The 21,158-nt window shown below is 50.9% G+C and overlaps 2 protein-coding genes across 6 annotated transcripts in view; one reads left to right on the forward strand and one right to left on the reverse strand.

Annotated features, from left to right (window-relative positions):
• USP37 (ubiquitin specific peptidase 37) overlaps positions 1–11,808 on the forward strand; it is a 36,543-nt gene extending 24,735 nt beyond the window's left edge. For 2 of the 3 annotated variants that reach the window (XM_061459531.1, XM_061459532.1), the window contains 6 exons: positions 1,203–1,369; positions 3,197–3,257; positions 5,459–5,574; positions 6,822–6,891; positions 7,267–7,405; positions 8,223–11,808. In XM_061459531.1, coding sequence (XP_061315515.1) covers positions 1,203–1,369; positions 3,197–3,257; positions 5,459–5,574; positions 6,822–6,891; positions 7,267–7,405; positions 8,223–8,310 — 641 coding nt within the window. In that variant the 3' untranslated portion in view covers positions 8,311–11,808. Of the gene's footprint in view, positions 1–1,202; positions 1,370–3,196; positions 3,258–5,458; positions 5,575–5,844; positions 6,069–6,821; positions 6,892–7,266; positions 7,406–8,222 lie in introns of those variants that run through there. The other variant, XR_009744398.1, reaches the window with a different exon arrangement.
• A 254-nt stretch (positions 11,809–12,062) lies between these two features.
• VIL1 (villin 1) lies at positions 12,063–20,438 on the reverse strand. 3 transcript variants are annotated; one of them, XM_061459536.1, is made up of 20 exons: positions 20,359–20,438; positions 17,921–18,015; positions 17,650–17,724; positions 17,331–17,527; positions 16,939–17,047; positions 16,552–16,662; positions 16,254–16,456; positions 15,728–15,806; positions 15,508–15,606; positions 15,258–15,411; positions 15,047–15,147; positions 14,768–14,905; positions 14,443–14,601; positions 14,184–14,363; positions 13,930–14,075; positions 13,683–13,827; positions 13,200–13,388; positions 12,984–13,052; positions 12,684–12,821; positions 12,063–12,599 (listed from the first exon to the last, which is right to left on the reverse strand). In XM_061459536.1, the coding sequence occupies exons 2-20, from the start codon at positions 17,993–17,995 to the stop codon at positions 12,486–12,488; spliced, it is 2,481 nt and encodes an 826-aa protein (XP_061315520.1). In that variant the 5' UTR covers positions 17,996–18,015; positions 20,359–20,438; the 3' UTR covers positions 12,063–12,485. The 3 variants fall into 3 exon arrangements, with proteins under 3 accessions (XP_061315520.1, XP_061315517.1, XP_061315518.1); XM_061459533.1 differs by lacking the exon at positions 20,359–20,438 and adding an exon at positions 18,881–19,068; XM_061459534.1 differs by lacking the exon at positions 20,359–20,438 and adding an exon at positions 18,881–19,068 and having other exon boundaries at positions 17,921–18,018.
• Between the last annotated feature and the right edge of the window lie 720 nt (positions 20,439–21,158).

The raw sequence follows: 21,158 nt of genomic DNA on the forward strand, positions 1-21,158 counted from the left end.
TGTATGCTGAGTTACCAGTTATGGCAGCTGGATGTAACATGCCCTGGGTTCACATTCCTGTTCTATTTAAAGGAAACTTAATTGCAAGAGATCCTTTGCTGTAACACGCAAGATGATTCTAAACATGCCAGATTTAACCTCGTCCATTTTTTGTTACTGCCGGTAATAGTATTTTTTTTTTTAAAGACTGAATAATTTGTGGGGCTTTCAAAAAAAGCTAATTTAGATATGGCAGAGGATGGGTTTTTTTGCTACATGATCCTCAAATAACAGTTTTGTGAGCTGTTTCTTCTTATGCTGGAAGCGTTCAAAGGTCATGTCATAAATTCAGTTTTGTTTTTCATCTTAAGAAGATTAGACTTGCAGATTATAGTTCTGGCTCTGGTGGTCTTGTATTTAAGAGCTCACAGATGCTGAGACTGCCTTGTACAATCCTAGCTAATAACTAACGAGCAGATGTTGAAGTCTGCATAGGGCAAAACTATGAAAGCTTCACATGTTGCTGTGTGATAAAACTGTGGGAGCAGGTCCTCACTTTCTCATCTGCGAGCAGATGGCAGGTGTCTTGCAACTGCAGGAGATAGATGCAATGGTCGAATGAATGTTCATGCTAGAAGTTTTGTAAGATACTTCTGCCACAGCATTCACTTTAAAGGTGAACTGAAAAGTTATAATGTTCTTGCACTTTTAATGCTGTAGATGGTGTTCACAAGATTAAAGCTCTTACCTGAAGCAAAAAGTTAAAAAATTTAAATAGTGCTTAAGATCTGTGCTTCCCTCTGTCTTACATATGATTTGGCTTTAATTGTGGCTTCGTCTGTAGCATTCTGAGGTATAATATGCAATGCAAATTTTTATAATCCACAGTTCTTTCTAGAGAAATTCAAGTGTCGGCTTCATGGCTGCAGAAACCTAGTGCCTTGTGACATCTTGCTTTAGTTGAAGTTGCTGTTTCTGAACAAAAGGCTGCGAAGAGAAACAGGTTTAGGGATTAAGGAAATGATTCATTTTACACCTGTTGGAATAAGTGCAAGACTGTGCTTTGGAGCTTTTTCTGTTTGACTTGTGTGCTTTTGTTCATGGCTGGTGAACTCTCGCTGTCAATAGATGTCACTGTGCTGCAAGGGTTGTGGTAATTTAAAGAGGATTTAGCTGGTAACAGAAGACCCAGGAAAGCATATCTGTACTTTCTCATTCCCCAGGTCCTGCCAATTTCACTGAGATAACTAAAGATTTTGATGAGAATAAGGAAAACAAAACTCCGGAAGGCTCCCAGGGGGAGGTTGACTGGCTGCAACAGTACGACATGGAGAGAGAGAGGGAAGAACAAGAGCTTCAGCAGGCACTGGCTCAAAGCCTTCAAGAGCAAGTAAGAAATAAAGTTTGCTTCCTTGACTTACCTTGCCCATCACTGGAAACCCAATGGCTGAAGCAAAAGCTGATGTTTGGGCAGTAACTGCAGAGGGGTTTGGCTGCTTCACTTGAGAAAACCAGATGAAAAAAGGTTTGGGTTTCTTCTAGCTCCAGTGTCAGTAGAGTGGTGGCACTGAATACATCTGGGCACATTTTGTGTGTGCTTTGGAAACCACGTATCACATCACAGACCTGCAGATTTCTCAAAGCTTTCCATGCACATTTATACACTGGTGTTTGTAACATTATATAAAAATGATGATAAACTGAACTAAGCTCTTACTGCCTGTCAATGAGAACCAAGCTCACCTTTAGCTTTCCTGACAGTTGCTTCTTGCAACCTGTCATGTCAAGACTCAGTGAAAGTGGCAGGTTTCAGACCAAATCCTAAGAACAACTGTGCCGGGTCAGGTTAAAGATCTGTCTATCCCAGTGCCTCATTTCTAGTATTAGCCAGTAGGGGATGCTTAGTGAAGAAAGAATGTAGGAACTGAGCATTTATATGATTTTTCTCTGTTAATAAATTGACAAAAGGATCTCAGGTAATTTCATATAAAACAAGTCCTTTAAATTAGACTTGAAAAGAATTGGGATCTCGAGTTGTGTACTAACCATCTGTATTCCACTTAAAATTTCAAGATCTGTAACTGATTTCCACAAGTTTAACCAAGCTGCTGAGAGTGAAGCAAGCGTTCAGCCAGGTCTTTCTTTAAATAGGTGCCCTTGTTTGCTCTCTATTAATACTAAAGCTGTCATGGTTTTCCTTACAAGATCTAATGTTTCCATGGCTCTTGGATTTTTCTCTACCATTACTCATTATGAGGTGCGGGTTGGTGTGTTCCATGCCAGATGTAGCTTTGATTCAGCAATGCTGAGTAGTTTAACAAAGATTCCCAAATGCTTTAGAAATAGTAAGATAAAAGGCCTCATGCTAATAATGTAAAACTGCCCTTTGAGTGTTGTTCTGCTACAGTTCTGAAGCAAAAATCTGCTATTCTAATGATTCAGGCATGGAAATGTGGTAGCTGTGGTTATCTTCATTTGAAATACATAGTTAGGGTTCTGTGTTCAGGTGCACTGAAAGCATTCAAACCCTGAATTAAGGAGCCAGCTCATTAAATATTATTGAATGGCTTGTTGCAGCTCTGAGCTTTCCAAGAGTGGTGGGAGGAACAGGGGTGTGATGCTATCCAAAGATTAGAAGAGTTTGTTGACTTGAGGTTTCTTTGCTACTTGTTCATGGTAATATTTTTAATACCTGGTTGTTTAGTGGTGGGGATTTTTGCATCCTGCTTTTGTAAATTACACCTGCTTTGCACAACCACTGGCTCTGCTTTCTAAGGGCTTCAAAATAATGAAATCTGTCAGGATATAATGATTCTGTCCTCAGCCAGCTTTGGGCAGAAGTAGTCTAAATTTTGTCGAAGTGTGAGGAGCTTTGTGTGTAGGTGACAGCTTTTCTTAGTGAAGGGTTGCAAATTCATTCAGATGCTTTTCAAATTAATGATCCAGGGAAAGCGTTTGGTGTTACTGGAGACTCGCTCTGCTGCATACCAAACCTCAGGAGCTTTGACGAGCCTTAATGAAGGTTTGTCCCAGGTTCTGTTGCACGAGAACATTGGATTCTTGCTGGTTGCAAACATTCCTTCACACAGAACCTTTAATTTAGTGTCAGGTTTGTTGTAGAAACCAGAACAGCACAGTTTCAATGGAAAAAGAGCACCACAAGAATTTTAAACAGTGAAGTGTCTCAATGAGCTGAGTTTTGTTCTCTTCCCATTAGGAGGCACGAGAACAAAAAGAGGATGATGACCTTAAACGAGCCACGGAATTAAGTCTACAAGGTGAAGCTTATTTAACTTCTTCCATGATGTTGCTTTTGAGGGAAAATAGATCTGTGTGTATGAGTGCAGCTCCTCAGTGTCTGTAAGACAGCTGGGATTTCATGTTCTTTAGGTGTGCGCTTTGTTGTGTTTGGCTTTGCTCAGGTTAGCTTTTCTTGCTCTTGGTTGTGAAAGCAAATGCCAGGAAAAACTTAATATGAAAAATGACTGATTTCAGTTTCTTGAGTTTTTAATTAGATCTATAATATATATAGATTACATATAAGTAATATGTTAAATATATCTAATGTAATACAATAAATGTATTATATGTTTAATATTGATCTAGAGAGAGCAAAATGGACCTTGAAATTTTTCATTCCCAGCAAAAAACAGCATGCTAATGGCTCTAGTCAGAGCATAAGGATTATTTCTTACTTGCATTGATATTGCAGTGCTAATTAGCAAATGCACTGGCCTTGCCCAGGAAAACGAGTGAGTGCTGTATCTGAAGCAGGCTGGGAGGGACACAGACCTCACTGCAAGGTATAGCTGTTGGGGATGAAAATAGAAATCCAAAATACACTATCTGCCTTCTCCAAATCCAGGCAGTGTGGTGAGCCTCAGGCACTGTTTAACATTTGTGTGAGGCTGGCATGCGAGTGATTTCATACAATCTGGCAGAGTAAAGCAACAGAAAAAATTCCCCTCCAAAGAGGGAGAGAGAGGGGTAATGAAGTCTTGTGTTAAGTTTCTTGTAGTTGCTCAGGCACCTTTAAAGACATTTGGTTATTACTGGATCAACCTGTGTCTTCTGAGGAGAAGCAAAGTAAGTTGAATGCTGCCTTAGCGTCCCCCAGTCTTGAGTGGTGTCCCCTGATGAGCTCTGGCAGACTGAGTGCCCAGTCCTTTTCAGGTCTGCCTCGATTCGTGTCCAGGAAGAATTCAAGGCGAGAAATCCTTCCTCCTCCTGATTTGCAGTTGCTTAACTTAAACATGAGAGTTGCCTTGTGCTTCTCTACTTGCTACTGTCTCATTTGTAAGGCAACATCAGCAGCAGTTGTTGAAGTTCCTGCTTACAATCTCAAAGTTGTAGCTGCTAGTATTTGTCTTAGGCAGGCTCCCAGTGGTGCTCCAATCAAAGAACCACTAGTTATCCAGGGACCGCTGGTGAAGTGGCATTTAGCAATAGCTGTGGCAAGTGCTTCATGCAGAAACCTACCTAAGTGGTTGCGTTTCTTGGCTGCAGTCTATCTTACAGAGCCAACAGCCCCAAGAAGTGTGGAAACCAGCAGTAAAATATTCTCAGCTAGAGGGATTCATCTATAAACTTCCTGAGAAGATTATACTAATCCAGTGTCTGATGACTTAACAGGGAAAGCAGTGTGAGAATCTCTTTGGCAAAACATCTCCATCATAACCAGCATGACAGTCTTTTTAAGGGGGAAAAAATCCCAAACCCTGAGCCGTGTCCTGTTAATCTCAACTTCTCATCCGCCAAGGGCTCCACAGCTTTCATTTCGCTGGTAAAAGCGTAGCTACTTCTAATGAGTACTGTACCAAATCTTAAATTAGTGGGGTAGCTGCAGAATCTCAGGAAGTTTGGAACAGCATGTACAGGGAGCACTGGTGCCTTCCGGCTCTTTACAGAAAGCTGCCTGCATTTTGCTCAGCCAAGCAAACTGGAAGTTCCTGCGGTGAGCAGCCTTTTTACCATTGAAAAGCAGTGAAGAGATGCCTGCTGCCAGCAGTAGCATTTTTATGCCAGTTTTAATTGGAAAATGCACTTTGTTATTGCAACTTATAGTTAAAACTGTAATTCATAGCTGCTTGTTGCAGAATCTTACAGTGCACTGACTAGACTGTACTGCTTTTAATATCAATTCTGGCTACAGATGACTGGTGCTCTGGCGTGAACTGGGTAGTTAAGTGCTCTTTTATCACCCAGCTGTCATTGCCATAGTGCCCTTTTGTAAAAGTATGAGGGAGAGGATGCTAAAATGAATTGTGTAGTCTAAGATACTTTTCTTAACTATTGCTCTGACAAATTGGGGAAGGGAGAGAAAGTTTTTATTTGGAAATTCCAGTATCCCCTACTTTCCTTGGAAAGGAAGCTTGAAGCATTAGCATTTTGTTTATGTGATTAGATATACCCCAACCTGTTGTGAATTCCTGTGTGTGCTATGGCTTCTTATGCAATATCATTGTTCCATGCTATCTAGAGTTCAACAGCTCTCTCCTGGACAGTGTTGGTTCTGACGAAGACTCTGGGAATGAAGATGTTCTTGACATGGAATATTCAGAAGCTGAAGCAGAAGAGCTGAAAAGAAACGCTGAGGTGTGATCTATGATTTCAAAAGCTAACTGAGACATACACCCCTTCTTTCCTATCAGTTTAGTGTTGGAGATAGTTTTACAGAGCAGGTGTAGAGTCTAGAAAGGGTCTCTCCTTTGATGTCCTTTTAATTTTAAGAAACCAAACCAGAACAGCTGCCGAGACCTTCTGAGTTTCTCTAAGATGTGGATAATGATGAAAAGGAAACAGCGATTTTATACCAGAAATGTCTCAGTGCATGTAAAGCAGCGGGCCTGAAATTTTTACTTGCAGAGAGGACTTCAGCCAGTGTAGTAGTTTAGTTGCAACGCCATGGGCTTCTAGATCCTGCACCACCAGAACTGAGAAGCTGTGGCAATGTCTTACTCCCATTAGATGAAACCTAACTGTAACCTAGGCTGTGCTGCTGGCTGCTGGCACGCTGAGACTCCACGCAGCAGTGTTGTGAAACTTGCCTGCTTGCCTCAGTGGAAGGAGTACTGTGTAGTATGGAAAAGGTTAAGTAATTAGAGTTTCTTTGAGCAGTTTTTATTTTCTTGCAGCTCTTTACTGATCTCCTTACCCTTAAACCAAGAGTTAATATTCTAAGAGTATTGTCAGTGAATCATATCAATAATGTTTCCTGGTCAGAGAGCATTAAATATTGCCAAAAGCCAATTACTATCGTTTAGTTTTATTGGCAGTGAACAGAGCAAGCATGTTTCCTGCATGCAGAAGGGGCGTTGTCTGCTAACATTACAGGTGCAGGATGAGAGAATCTGGGCTACACAGAATCATAGAATGGTTTGGGTTGGAAGGGACCTTAAAGATATCCTGTGTTAGCTGTTAAATCTGTGTGCCATTATCAAGGGTATTTCTTTGATATATCAGAAGTGTTCCCTTTTTGCCTTTCTATGTTTATTTGGTGAATGAATTCTGACATCAGTGGAAGTCGGTCAGGAAGTGGTTGTTTAGAAAACTTTGCAGCGCAGACCTCATGTCAGCATCTGTTCTGGGGTCACAGTGGCTTTCTTGCATGTTCATTGGCTTGCTGAAAGATTAAATAAGATGGGAGGCTTCTTCCCACTTCTGGAAAGACTCCTTGTTTGGTCTGAACCAGGTTGTGTGTTTCCGTAATCTTTGGTTGAGTTGTAGCTTTGGATGCAATAGCCAAAGCTGGTATCTCAGATACAAATCATCTTGCCCATAAGCTGTGTAGGACAAGAGTGAATGCCCAAAAGCTTTAATTGAACTATTTATTTTTTTTTTAGACAGGAGAGCTTCCTCACTCGTATCGTCTCATAAGCATTGTCAGCCACATCGGAAGCACATCATCTTCAGGTAAAAGATACTGTATTTTATTCTTCATCTGCTACCTAGCTTAAAAATTCTATAATACAGCATTACCATAACAGGATTACTTGCAGAGAAGAGTTCCGGCAGCAAAGCAAGTCTTCTGTCATGGTTTGTTGGTGGGGAGCAGGTTGAGGATGTCATAGTCCCTCACTGCAGCATGTGTATGGTGTACTGCTTACAGGGTTTGTGGAATTGCTTGTGCTTGTTACCAGCTTATTGCCCAGGAGGGATGGAGGGACCAGGATCTTGAGGGTCTTTAGCATTTAAATCTGATGTAGGTTGCTGAACCAGAGTATCCAGCCAACCAGCTTACTGGTTGAACTGCAGCATGAAAAGAAAGGTGCATTCTCTGTTTTAAAGGTCATTACATCAGTGATGTCTATGATATCAAGAAGCAGTCCTGGTTCACCTACAATGACCTGGAAGTGTCTAGAACACTAGAGGCCACCGTTCAGTGTGACAGAGACCGAAGTGGCTACATCTTCTTCTACATGCACAAGTAGGTGTCTTGGGGAATTCTGGTACTGGAAGAAGAGGAAGTGGGCTTCTCTTCTTCCTCCTCATCCTGCTGGGATGAAAAGTGCCTCCATGTATTTGTCAGAAGAAATCATAGTCAGAATTATATGCAAGAATGACAAAATTCAAGTGCTCTGAGTACAGAGACGTGGAATTGTATGTCACTAATACATAAGGTTTTAACAAGATGCATTAAATTGTATTTTAAGAAGGGGATTCAGAGACTCAGCTATGCATTCATCGCACCAGGAATCATAATGCAGCTTGGGTTTTTCCCTTAAGCACTGTGATATTTGTAAAAGCCCTGTCTCTGTTCCTGGTGGTTGTGTGGTTGCGTGGTTGCAGCCAGTGTCATCTTGGGACACAGGTAAGATGAGGTTTGTAGGTAGAAGTGGTATCTTTTCAGGCACATGAAACTGAAGAAGGGGTTCTATGCCTGAGTTTGTCCCCTTCATCTGTCTTTACTGCTTGCTTTAATAAAAGATATTACTTCATCTGCAGGCTGTGTCCTGTGTTGCTTCTGAGCCTTTTACCAGCCAGGAGTTATTTTGACTATTGTTACTGTTCTCCGAGGCTTAGTACTGACCTTATTCACTGTAATAAATTAAAAAGTTAAAAAGAAGTGCTGTGGGATTCAAGGAGCCTGGCTTTGAGGTGCCAGATAAAACACCTTTCTCTGCCAGGATCCATGAGCTTGAGGTTGTGGATTAAATCCAGTGGCTGATTTCCTCAGGGGTGTCTTATGTAGCAGTCTGTTGTTGTACTTAAGTTTCACTACTGGTCTTTCCCTTCTGTTCTAGGGATATCTTTGATGAGTTACTAGAAACAGAGAAAAATGCACAGCCACTTAGCATGGAAGTAGGAAGATCAGTTCGTCAGCCTCTGTGAAGAGTAAAACACCTTGTTCCTCCCGAGGAACAAGGAAGGTTTTGAACTTGTGCCAGCCACACAGGAGTTAACAAACAGCTCAGGGCCAAAACAAGAGGCAAAAGGTAGAAATATGGGACGCTCGCTTTGCTGAACATCTGTGCAAGTCCTGGGCCTGAACCACACTTTTAAACCTCGACATCCCAGAGCAATCCTCCTGTGGTGAAGTTTTTATTGTTCCTCAGATAATTTTGTCAGCATGGAGCCTTAAAGAATTGCATCAAGCCACAAGACTACAGCTGCTCATGAACTGGTTTAAAACAAATAGTGCAAAAAGAGACTCGACTTTAAAAGCCCATTCACTTGTGAGAAGTGAGTGGTGAAGATTTACATATCACTTGGCTTTTTTGTTTTTATTGTTGTTTTTTTTTTTAATCCGAGAGCAATTTAAGCAATAGATTCGGTAACCTGGCGTGTGTTGTGTTAGTAATATTCACTGGAAACCCAGATCACTGGGTACACTCTCGCCACTCGTCTTTGGAATCACTCAAGCTGATGGGTTTTGACATCCGTGGGTTTGGAAGTGCTCCACTGTTTACCTGTGCTTCCAGGAAACAAACTGTCGGTGCTGTGGAATGTATTGCATACCTGGTGGCAGCTCTGTTGGGTTTGGTTTTTTACACCATTCACTGTCATCCTTATTTAGGTGTGAGATTATAGATGTGATTTCTTTTGTTTTACAAGTTTTACTCTTTGATTTTCTTCATGAGGTGGTTGTTTTGTGTTGGAGAGGAGAGGTCTCTTCTTTGGGTGTGCAGTATTTAGCACTGAAGTGACATTGTTTGGGGCTGCTCCAGTGTAATTCTGGGGGTAGGTGAACACCTGGAGCAGACTGAGAACAGCAGCAGGAGGTGAGCAACAGCCACTTTGCATCTTCTTGGAGTGAAAGAGTGTTCTGTGTTCTAGCCTTACCTTTTCTGCGCAGGCCTGGGGCATTGTGAAACAGGAGTGATGGGGAAAGGGTCTGCAGGGTAGCACTTGGCACTTGAATTGCTCTTGACTGAACCATGGTCTTGCCTTGGTCTTCTTGTATCCCAAGAAGAGAAGGTAAGAGGGGTTTTACTGCAGCTATGCTTCTGTTCTCCTTTCTGAAGAGCACAGAGCGCTCAAACTGTGAAACTAAAGCAGGTGGAAAGCTTTCAGAAAGCCCATGTTCAGCGTTAACAGAACATGGTTAGGAAGAAGTGTTGTGTTTTATTGGATTTTGAGGCATGAAGCTCCTTTGACAACTTGTTTCAGCAGGGAAGGGGGGAAGCCAAGTGACTTCAGTTTTTCAGCACCTTGGCACTGATTTAGCAGGGGCAGTTTCCTTTTGCTGGCATTTACTCATTTCAGAGACGTTGCTGTTAAGCAGAGTAGTGTTGCTCTTGGTTTGGCCTCTAGTTCTGATATTTTTGCAGCATGAGTTTTAGAGGTGTAAGACTTCTGTTGGTTTGTTGGGTTGTTTTTTTTTTAAAAAAAAAGAAAGAAACAAAACCAAACACTTTTTTTGCTGTTGAGGTAATTTCTGGGTTTTTTAAACTATCCTTAGGAGTTTCTCAGGAATAAATCAGCTGAAGCAAAGCAGACAAAAACATCAATTTAGGAGACATCAGGCCCCTTTCATGGACACTTCCACACTTCCTGGCAGGGGGGTGCTACCTTAGTGGCCTCTTCTCACCCCTGTGCACAGCAGGGACCTACAGCCATCAGTAGTCCTCCCTAAACCAAGGGCTTCTGGGGACCCCAGTGTGTTAAAAAGACTGTGACTGAGCTTGCGGTCCCCATTTCAGATGAGCCCAGGGACCTGGTCAGGGTGACATCTTTCTGGTGTCCAAGCTAGGAGCCAACATTTGGTTGTAAACATGACAGAGCGTTTATCTTGCAAGATGCAGCCCGGGTGGGTGTGTATGTTAATTTATTATAAAGCATTATACTTTTCTATTATGGATACTAATTTGGGTAGAACTGCAGGCTGTGGGAAGAGGCAGAGATGTGGGAGCTGTCCTTTGAACTGCTCGCCCCTGCGAATGTGACGGACTGCTCCGGCCAGAGGGCAAACCTGTTTTCCCCAAGCGCATCCTATGCTAGTGCTGTAAATAACCAGTATTCCTGTAGTGGCAGAAGCCAGCTCTGCTTTCTTTTGGGTGACAAGGTTGTTTTTGCAAGGCGCTGCACTCCCGTTAATTTATAATAAAAGCAAACGTTGCCTGACTTTTCAGTGCAGTAATTTTTGTTTAAAACCAGGTTTTGGTTGGGTCAGAGTGCGAAAGCTGATGCTTGAAACCTGTGTTCCTTGTTTTGTGAAAAGTTCTTGCTTATTATTCTAGCTATTAAGAATTTGCAGGCACCTAGTAACTTAATTTAAGCTTTTTCATTTGGCATGCAGCAGCTCAGTTGCACCTTCACCCTGGCAGGAGGGTCCATGGAGCCCCCTCCCTTGCAGAAGCCAGCTTTCTCCGTGTCCAAGAGCAGTGGGGAGGCAGGCAGGTGTGTGATCCTCAAGGGATGCGCTGCCCAACAGCTGAGATGTTCCCACCCCTCGTGCTGTTCCAGCAGCAGGTTCAATAAGATCATCATCGCTCCTATGTGGGATGCCCATCCTGGGGTTTAGGTAGGTGGAGAAGTTCAGTTGCAGTCTGTTAACACTTGTAGGCTCTTCCCCACATGTACAGGGTTGTGGTTAAACATTTACCCGCTCCTGAATCAGCCTAGTTCAGTCCAAGTGTGATTCAGCATATGAATGCAAGGAACTCCCGTCTCGCCATTTTTCTTGCCCCTTCGTTGTTTGCCTCTGGTAATTTGTTCTTGATTTACTCCCCTACTCCATTCTTGTCAATGAACTGGAGCTCATGGCGGGGGATCCCAGCAGAGCCCTGGCCAGCAGGGCTGCACAAAGAGCCTTTGCAAAGCAAGGACTGGCTTCCCAGCCGGGGCAGCAGCCTGACACCAATGCAAGGAGCCAGGAGGAGGAGCGGGCCTCTCCAATGCTGGGGCCATAGCATTGCCTCCTTCTCGCTGCAGCACAGATAACCATCACCTGTGCATCTTCCTTCCTGTCCTGCATCCCAAGGAAGGGCTGAGCCAGCCCAGCGGTTTCTGCTGCAGTCACTCCACATGTGGGGATCACTGTGCCCCAGGGAGGGTGGGCAGGGCTGGGCATAACTCATCTGCTTTGTTTTCTTTTTAATGGAGCTATTATCCCTGTAAGCACCTGCCAAAGAGAGAAAAATGGGGTGCAGGACCCCTGGCAGCTGACTCCAGCCTTGCCTGCCCTGAGGTGGCTGCTGCTGGTTCCTGCCTGCATCCCAACTTTCTGGTTCTTTACACTGTTGATGTGGAGCAGCACTTTTCTCTGTGTTTTAGCAGACCTGTTCCTCTCTATTCTTTACAGTTTTTGCTCTTGGGTCCCCTCCCCCCCCCCTTTTTAAATGATGTGTAGATAGATTTTTGTGAAATAAACACATCTTTATTAACCCTCTCTTGGTTTGAGATCTTTTTTCCATTCTGCCTCTTGGATACCACAGACAATGGGCACCTCTGCTCCCTGTTTGGCACTGGGCCTTTGCTCACGTGTCCCAGAACATCATGTGTGTGTTCAGCACCTTCCCATACACCAGAGATGTGTCCCTGGGGTGAGACCCACCAGTTCCTCTATGGCTTCCTGTGGAGCCTAAGAAGGAGGGAGATGCTCTCCTCTCCCAGGGCAAGGACACACAGGTGCTCCCTGGTGTCTGTCCCCCACACACTCCATCCCATCAGCCTGTTGCTTGTTGCTCTTACCTTTGGTCCAGCACTTATTTACTGAGGTTCACGTGACAGCACAGGGAGGAGCTCCAGCTCTGTACCAGACCTTTAGCCCCGAGGTGCCACTGGGGCTGCATGGGGCGGCCCTGACTCCCATGATGGGGACCTGGGTTGTGGGCAGCTTGTGGGTCTCATCAAAGAGCAGGGGGGCAAAGGAAGGACCCAGGGCACAGGAGTCCCTGTGCTGCCTCGGTGCCTGGTCAAGACCTGTGTGCCGACAAGTGCCACCGCTTTGCCCAGTAAGCCCTGCCTCTGGGCTGAGCCCAGGGGTACACACAGCCCTGCTTGCCAAATCCATTTTATTTAATACAGACAACAAGCCGGGGTTATCCCTGTGCCTAGGCTCTGCCCTAGAAGAGTCCTTTGTCCTTCTTGAGCGTCTGTTGCTTCCACAAGGGCAGGCTGCCGAAGGCAGAGCGGCTCATGCCGAAAACAGCCTGGAAGTCCTGGTCAGAGAGGTGGCACTGGGGGAGGAGAGAGGAGGCTGAGCTGAGGCTGGGGGGCTCCCCCCATTCACCTCTCCCCTAGCAGCCCCAGCCTCCTCTCACCTCCTTCCTGCTGGGATCCACACCCCGTGGCAGGTCCTCAGCCGCGGTGCTCACCAGCACATCCAGGGGGAAGACCTCCAGCTTTTCGGGGAGCAGGGGGGTGGTGGCGGTGAAGACCTCTTGCCTGGATGTGAGCGCCTGGGTCGGGGGGAAAGGGACGCATCAGGGCGGCCCCAGGACAGAGGCACCAGCTGCAAGGACATGTCCTTGGATAACATGTCCTTGCAGCTCTGTGTCACCTGGCAAGGGGACGGAGGAACATTCTGCACCCCTTCCCACCCTTCTCCCTGTGCCACTTACTGAGGTGAGCTGCCCGAGGCTGCTCTCGTCCCCCAGCTCGGCTTTCAGCTCCTCGTAGGATTTCTTATCCTGGAAGGTGACAAAAGTGCTCAGTCCCTGCGCAAGGACCAGGCAAGCTGCTGCGTGCACCCTGCCAGTGCCAGCTGCAGCCAGATCCACACCTGGGCACATCTGCAAAGGCCCACCTGGTCTTTCCAGCCCCCCTCCATGACTCACAGCCCAGTTGAGAGGGTCCCAGGCCAGGAACCAGCCAGTGAAGGTGGGGGGCTCATAGCCCTGCTTCACCACAATGATGGGGGTGTCGAGGTCGCGCCCACTGGGGTGGCTGCGCAGGTACTCCTGCACCATCATCGCCGCCGACTCCTTCTCTGACTCACTGGCACCTTTTCCAATCCAGAAGAAAACCTGGAATGAGGACATCATGTCTGCCACTGGGGTGAGACCGGGCCCTCTGGGGCCATGACCAACCCATGGCTGGGGGTACATGGGATCTGTCCCCAGGGAAGCGCACCGGGAGTCTATCTCATATAACCCTGGAGTGAGGGGATGGAAAGCAATTTCCTTTACCAAGCAAAGGCTGGCCAGGGACATGGTGGGTTCCAGACTCCCATCCGGCCATCTCCAGCTGCTGCAGGTCCTACAGCCACCCTGGGGACATTGGGATCAAAGGTGTCCCCCACCCCATACCCCTAAGCTAACCTGATCCCAGGTGTCCAGCACATAAACATCATTCTCCTCCAGGTCATCCTGGGTGAAGTCTACAATCTCCGTGGCCAAGAAGGTGCCTGTCTTGTTGGAGCACTCAAAGAGGCGGGGGGGCACGGAGGGGTTCTCTTCCTGCAGCCTGGTGGGGGGCATTGTGGTAGTGGTGGTAGGAAAGGGGCTCACCCCACTTGGGAACCGGTAGACCATCTCATCCCCAAGGGTGTGTAGGTACTGCCTGTACCTCTTGCTGTTGGCATACTGGGACTTGCCCCCCAGGGCCAGCCAGAACTCGGGTGGCTCCTGTCCCTCTGCAGTCACCAGCTTCTCTGTCTTGGAGATGATGTCAGCCACTGTCTTGCCCATCTCGCGCTCGTCCCCGCTGCATCCCTGCCAAGCAAGCACAGGCGCTCCGTCACCAGCCCCAGCGCAGGGAGAAGAGGTAGAGACATGTTCTATGGGGGTGTCAGCACCCCCGCAGTGCCCAGCTGTACCCACCTTCCCATACCAGAGGTAGCAGCAGCCGGAGGTCTTGAGCACAAAGACATCATTGGAGTTGAGGGAGGAGGCGCGGACGGGCACCTCAAAGGCCTTGGTGTTGAACTCATTGGTGCCGTGCACGTGGAAGAGGCGGGTGGAGGGTGTGGGCTCCGTGCTGCCTGACCGCGAGGTGCCACCCTGGAGGGACAGGGCAGGAAGGGGAGGTCACCACCGGCACCAGCGGCTCCCCGCTCCCCGCCCCGGCACCCCTGCTCACCGCGTACACCACCATCTTGCCCTTGAAGATGGCCATCAGGTGGGTTGGCTCCTTGCCCATGGTGACACGGACCTGCACGGGCTCGTTGTTGTACTTCTGGTCCAGGATGACGGCTTGGTAGGCAGAGGCGGCCAGCTCGTCTGTGCTGGCGTGGCGGCCCTGGGCAGGGCAGAGCAGGGCTCAGTGCCCCCCGCAGCCCCCTTTTCCCTCTTGGGAATAGGGAACCCTTGCGCCAATCCCATGGAACCATGTGTAGGGCAGAGCATCCCCAGTCCAGGGAGGTGCCCCCGTCCCTCACCATGGGTCAGTGACATGCAGGTCTCACCTGCCAGATGTAGATGATGCGGTTCACCTTGGGCCCCACGAAATAAGTGTAAAGAATCAGGTAGCAGTCCCCACCATAGAAATGGCCCAGCCACCTCTTGTCCACAGGCACCAGCTCCTGGTTCTCCACACGCCAGACCTGGTGGGAAAGGGACAGGGATGTGCTGCTACCAGGGCTGGTGTATCCCCCTGCCCTGCAGCCTCTGGGCCCCACAACATCCCCCAGTGCAGCCCAGGGAGTGCCCTGAGAGGATCCCACATCCTGCCCTGGCCACCCTACCTCCACCTCCCCAGTTCCATCATCCACCATCTTCTGCTGGGCAGCCATCTGGGGCTTGGCGTGCAGCGTGGTAGCATCGAACTTCACCTGCTCCACTTTGGCTGTGAGGAAGGTGAGAGGGATGAGCCATACCCCACCAGTCACGGGGTCCCCATAGCCCCCAGCCCATCCCAATCCACGGAGTCTTACAGCTTCAAAAGGGGACACTCACCCACTTTGCCTGCAGTGTGAGTCTTCCCCAACCCACTAGTCTGGTTGGGGACGGTCCACTTCTGGAAGAGCTGCCTGAAGATGGCTGACTCAGATCCATCATTTTCCGTCTCCACACTGGTGCTGGCCGGGTAGTTCTTGGCTTTGATGAAGCCCTGGGGAGATTCAGACCCTGAGTGTGAGCATGAGGTGCCCAGCACCCTGGGGAGCACCCAGGCTATTCCACCACCAGTCCCAGGCACAGCACCCACCAGTGCCCTGCTCATTGCCTGCTGCTTCTCCTCCTTGTTGGCGTTCTTGCCCTTCCACACAAAGATCTTGAGACCTCCTTGATCAAGGATGTAGCAGTCCTTGGAGGGGACACAACAGCAGAAATTCAGAGTTTTGGGGCAAATCCCACCAAACTGGCTTTTGAAGGGTTGAAGCTGTCAAGGAAATTGGGCACCCCCAAGCATGGAACTGGTGACACACCTCATGCAGCAGCATGTCTTGAGTCAGGGGTCGAACCGCCACCTCCTGTATCACCAGATTCCCGCTGGCATTGGAGACACTGGCAGGGGAAAAAGAGAGGGGGAGGGGTTAGAAAGAGGGCTGGAAAACCCCCTCCCCATCCCCACCTGATGGTGGCAGTGTTCCCATCCCCTCCTTCTTGCCCTGCCATGGTGGCAACCTGGCTTGCATCTTGCCCTGCCTATTGCCATGAGGAGGGACAAAGGGGGTGTCAGATGTGATGGGGCCATCCAGGGACGTTGCCATTGCATCCAAAGGTCACACATGCACGAGCATCTCCCAGTCAGATACCATCCCTGTTGGTACCAGGGGTTCCCCTTGCTCCAACAGCATCCAAAGGATCTGTACCCACCCCTGTCACTGGCCTTGACCCCTCTTGCTGTGTGTTCATGGGCACAGGAGTTGTGTGACACAGCAGAGATGGGTGCTGGGTCCCTCTGGCACCCTGCGAGATGCCCCCATGGGTGACTAACACCCAGCAACTCACTGGTAGAGCTTGAGGGAGGACTTGAGCTTCTGGTCCACTTTGTCATCAGGGATGGCCGCCTTGATGTCCCTCTTCTCACCCAGCACATGCGTGAGCACCTGCATGAGCCCCGGTGAGGCGGCCTCGTCTTCCCCATCCACTATTCCCACCTTGGCACGGCCTCCACGCTCCCGGTCACGGATGTCCTTGGCCAGGGTCATCGCCTGCTCCCAGGGGAGGAAGTGTCAGCCCGGATTGGGGAGGGGGGTGGCTTCCTCCTCCGTGCTCTGGGGAGGAGCCCTGGGACCCCCGTCCGAACCTTCAGCCGCTCGTTCCGGTTGCTCTCAGGACCGTTCCACTGGATGATGAGCTGCCCCAGGTCCAGCAGGAACACATCCCCCTGGTTGAAGCTTTTCCAGCTCATTTCCACCTGCCGTGGGAACGGATTTGAAGGGAGAGATATTAAGCAGCAGGGTCACCCTGGCTCCACAGCCCCCACCTGCCCTGGCTCAGTGCTGATGCCTCCAGCCTGTAGCTCCCCTTCCTAACTCAAGAGTGGCTTCTGGGGGGTGGGGATGCTCCTGAGGCAAGGCGGTGTGGCCACGCACCCATTCTGTCCCCTGCTGGGTCTGTGGAGGCCCTGGACTGATCCAGACCGCAAACAGTGTCTCCTCATGGCTGAGGATCCCCCCATACTGTAACACACCTCTCCTGCCACCACATTCTTCTTGCCCTTCACATGCAGCAGGCGCTGGATGTTGTAGGTGTTTGTCTCCACGTGCTTCATTCCCGAGGCCACGCCACCCTTCTTATAGCTGGAGGGGATGGACACGGCGTCAGCCCTGAGCCCCCCCTTCTTCATCCAGTGGGGTTCCCCTCCCACCTCTGTGCACAGGGACGTGTTCAAGGACCCCCACCCCACCCACAAGTGTGATGAATGAAGCAAGACCAGTTCCAGATCCTCCTTCTGCCTCCCCCACCCCACTGGGACAGGGCTGTCCCCATCACCACTGGGGATGTCCCCACAGGGAGCATGCAGAGGACCCCTTCCCACCGTCACCCACTGTGGGAGCAGGTCCATGGGGGTGACCAACGTACATGAGTCCCTGTTTGAAGTAGGCTCGGAAGGTCTCGCTCTCGTGGCCCTGGACCTCCCGGTGTTGCACGGCCACCGTGCCCAGGTGATCGTCCATCTGGGTGGTGTAGATGGCGGCCGCACCCTGCTCATCCTGGCTTGACTCCTTGCCCAGCCAGTAGTGGATGTCGTAGCTGAAGCTGCTCCCACTCTTGCGTGTCTGCAGGACACCAGTCCCTGCTAGAAGAGCCCCCATGTCCCCAAGCTCCCCTGGCCAGGGACACCCCTCCCTGCACCCCAGCATCCCCCCCCAGTCCCCCGCACGCCCCCAGGCTGCCCTACCGACAGCAGGACATAGCAGTCCCCCTCGTAGAAGTTGCCATAGCTTTTGGTGGGCACTGGCACCATCTCCATGTTCTGCAGAAGGAAAGGAGATGTCAGCGCAGCTGCAGACCCCCTGCCCCAGCCCTGCACACCCTGCTGCCCCCACCCCCAAACCTGGGTGGGTTTAACCTGGCACTGACATCCCAGACTGAGGCACTGAGCACACAGAAGACGGGTCTTCCCTTCCTCACCCCCCCCAAACACCAGTGATGGGTGCCCCCATCCCTACCTCGATTCGCCATATCTGGATGCCTGGCGTGGTCTTGTTGAGCGTCCTGCTGACTTTGCTGCTGAGCTCCACCATGATGTTGCAGGCAAGGGGACCTGCTGGGGCATTGGCAACACCCTCGTTAATGACAGGCAGTGTCATTAAGAGCTGGGATGGAGCCAGCCTGCCATGCCACCTGCTGCCCTGCCACTTCTGCAGCGGCTGGGCCATAAACCGCCATCCAGAGCTGCATGGAGTAAGGGACCCCTCCAGCACCCCGGTGACAAGCAGGTCTCTTGTTCCCTCAGCACTGCAGCAGATGGGGGCTATTGTGCTCCATGACAGGGTCTGAAGTGGGGAGGAGCAGGGTCCCCTGAGCACTCTGGTGCCCTGTGCCTGGGCAGGGCTGTGCAGGGCTCCCCTGCTGAGTGCCACCACTGCAGGTATGTTCTGCTCTTCCCCAGGGCCAGCAGGAGCTGGCCCTGCTCAGCCCTGTCCCGGCATGGTTCAGCACACGATGGCACGGCATCACATGGCCACCTGCACACACACACGTATGTACAAGCACACCCTGCCCGCTCCAGCCCCCCAACTCCCAAAACCAGTGCCAGATCCATGCCCACCAGTAAGGGCATGTCCCAGCCCCACAGAGGTGCTGAGCACGCCAGGGCTCAGCTTCGGCGCTGCCAAGGTTGCCTTCAGCCATGTCTCCCATGCCAGTGCAGGGAGAGCCAGCAGTGCCCAGCAGAGGGGCCTCTGCTCCCCCAGCCTTGCAAACCCCAACCTGGTCCCACTGCGCTGTCCCTGACAGCATCCACATCCCACCCTTCACACCCTGCATCCCCCCAGTGCAGCCCCAGGCTGGAGCAGGGGTGGGTGCCTAAGCCCCATCCCTAGGCCACCACGGTGCTAGGAGCTGTGCTGGCTGTGGGTTGCGCTGCCCCCCATGCCCACCCTGCGGCCCCCACCCCAGCCCCTCACCTTCCCCGCAGAGCTGCCACAGGTGAGCGCACCGAGGTAAAGTGCTGGGTGCCACCACCCAGGGGACCTTTGTCCCCTCCTGTCCCAGCCTATGTTCACCATATAAGGGCAGGAACAGTCTGGAGTCAAGGTTCCCATGGCCCTCCAAGGCTTTGTGGCACCTGAAGAGCCCCGTTACTCATGGTGTGATTGTCCCCCAGGAGCTATTGCAGCACAGGGCACCCCATGGCACCCTGCCTATGGGCGTGCTGTGCCCTTGTCTGCTGCCATTTCCAGGCCTGTGTCCCCCTTGGCACCAAGCCCACAGTGATGGGGTTTTGATGCCTGCCACACAACCAAAAGGTTCCCAAAAGTGATAGCAACAGCATGAACCAGGCCATGAGGGTGCATCAGCCACAAACACAGAGGTGCCCTGATGCCATGGGGATGGGCTCTGTCACTGCCCTCCATTCAACAGTCCCCCAAACCTCCAAACCCTTCCAGCTGTGAAGCACTGAGCCCATGCCTATGAGGGTTTTTTTTGTTCCTGCCCCCCAGAAATACTCCCCAAAGTGACGGCTGATGTCACAGGGCAGGGCTGCACTGCTGCCCTCCACTCCCCACATCCCACAGTGACGGGGTGTTGGTGCTACCAGCTCAGAGGCATCAGCAACGCAGCATCATCTTCCCAGGTCATCCCCTTCCCATCCCACATGCCTTCATGTCCCATCGGGCACATCACTCCCCTGCACACAGGACTGTTCCCAGGATGTGCCACATTGGCAGCTAGAGGCCAGATGTCTGCTCACTACCTGATGGGCTTTGCTCCCTGTGCTGGGGGTCTCTACAGCCTCATCCTTGGGGATGGGAGGGAGGCACAGGGATGTGGTATGGAGCAGGACACAGGGCGGCGGCACAGCTAAGCCCTACTCCCTGTCCCATGCCCCCAAGTCCAGCCCCAGTGGGTGGTGTCTGAGGATGGTCTTGGCGTTGGCAGAGAGAGGACTGGCGCCCTGCCCAGTGGATTTCAGCCCCAAAGGTGGTTTTGGGGGCTGACCAGGGGGTACATAAACCGGGGGGGTGGGGGGGGGGTGGGGGTGGGGGGGGTGAGGGGGGTGGGTGGATTGCAGCAGCAAGCAGGCCCCCAGGCTCATCTTACTCTTATCTCTTCCCCAGCCCTGCAGGATTGCCTTATCTGGGACACCCTGCTGAGCCAGCAGCCCTGGCCATGAGCGCCAGGAGCATCCCACACCCTGTCCATAACCCTGGTGCCAGGCCTGGGTTGTGGTGAGCCTCAAACCCTGCCTGCCTTCCCTCCCGAAGGATCCCTGAAGTGATAGCAATGAGCCAACCCAGGCCATGGAGGCGTCAGCCACAAACAAAGGGCCCTGATGGCAGAGGGATGCGCTCTGCTACTGCTGGACCCCTAAACACCCATAACCACTCCAGCCAGCTCCCACCCTGTGCACCCACACCAGCGCCCCCCATGGGACCTTTACCCAGCTGCAGAGCCTCTGGAGGGGTGCAGGGTGGAGGGTGACACCCTGGCGGCCACGCTCCACTCCGTGTCCCAGGGCGGTATCCCTCCCGACGGTACAGCACGAGGGGGGACCCCAAGCCAGCCCCAGAGCTCTCACCCCCTCCCTGGGCCCCCAGCCGGACACGCTGGGCCACTAATGAACTCAGTAATTAGTGCAGCCATGGGGGAAGATGGAGAACTCTCTAATGAGGGGAGGCACAGGGCCAGCAAGGCTATGGAGGAGGCAGCTAAGACACCCCCCAGCACCCCACTGCCTGTATGCTGGCAGCAGACTGCACAGGGTGGGTTATGAGTCGGCTCCCCCCCAGTGACCTCCAGCTCTGACACCTTATTTAGAGGACAGTGAGGAAGGAAGCACTTGTGAACCCCCACCCCATCACGCCCCAAAGCTGGGAGCAGAGCACACACAGTAAATTCTACCCCCTTCCCCCCGCCCTTTTCAGGGGTGGGAAACCTCCTTCTCCCAGGAGGAGGGGAAGGAGTTAGGACAAGGGTGTCAGGGCAGCAGGGCGGAACATCACTGTGCCCCCTTGGAACAAGAGGTGAGCCCCCACCAACCCTGCAGCCTGAGGGTGCTCGCCCAGCACTGACCTGCAGCATTCCACAGCTTCCCAGGGCAACTTAAGGGAATGGGCTCTCTGCCCTGTCCCCCCTCCCCCATGCACCCCATCAGTGACCCACACGCATGCACACACACTGACACAGGACTCCCCTTTCCAAGATGGTTTGACAGCTTTAATCACGTGAAGGCACTTCGAT

This window comes from Pezoporus flaviventris, unplaced genomic scaffold (genome assembly GCF_033815535.1).
Source record: "Pezoporus flaviventris isolate CSIRO_AGI_PZ_B2104156 unplaced genomic scaffold, CSIRO_AGI_Pfla_v1 ptg000029l, whole genome shotgun sequence".
In the NCBI taxonomy this organism is placed as follows: Eukaryota; Metazoa; Chordata; class Aves; order Psittaciformes; family Psittacidae; genus Pezoporus; species Pezoporus flaviventris.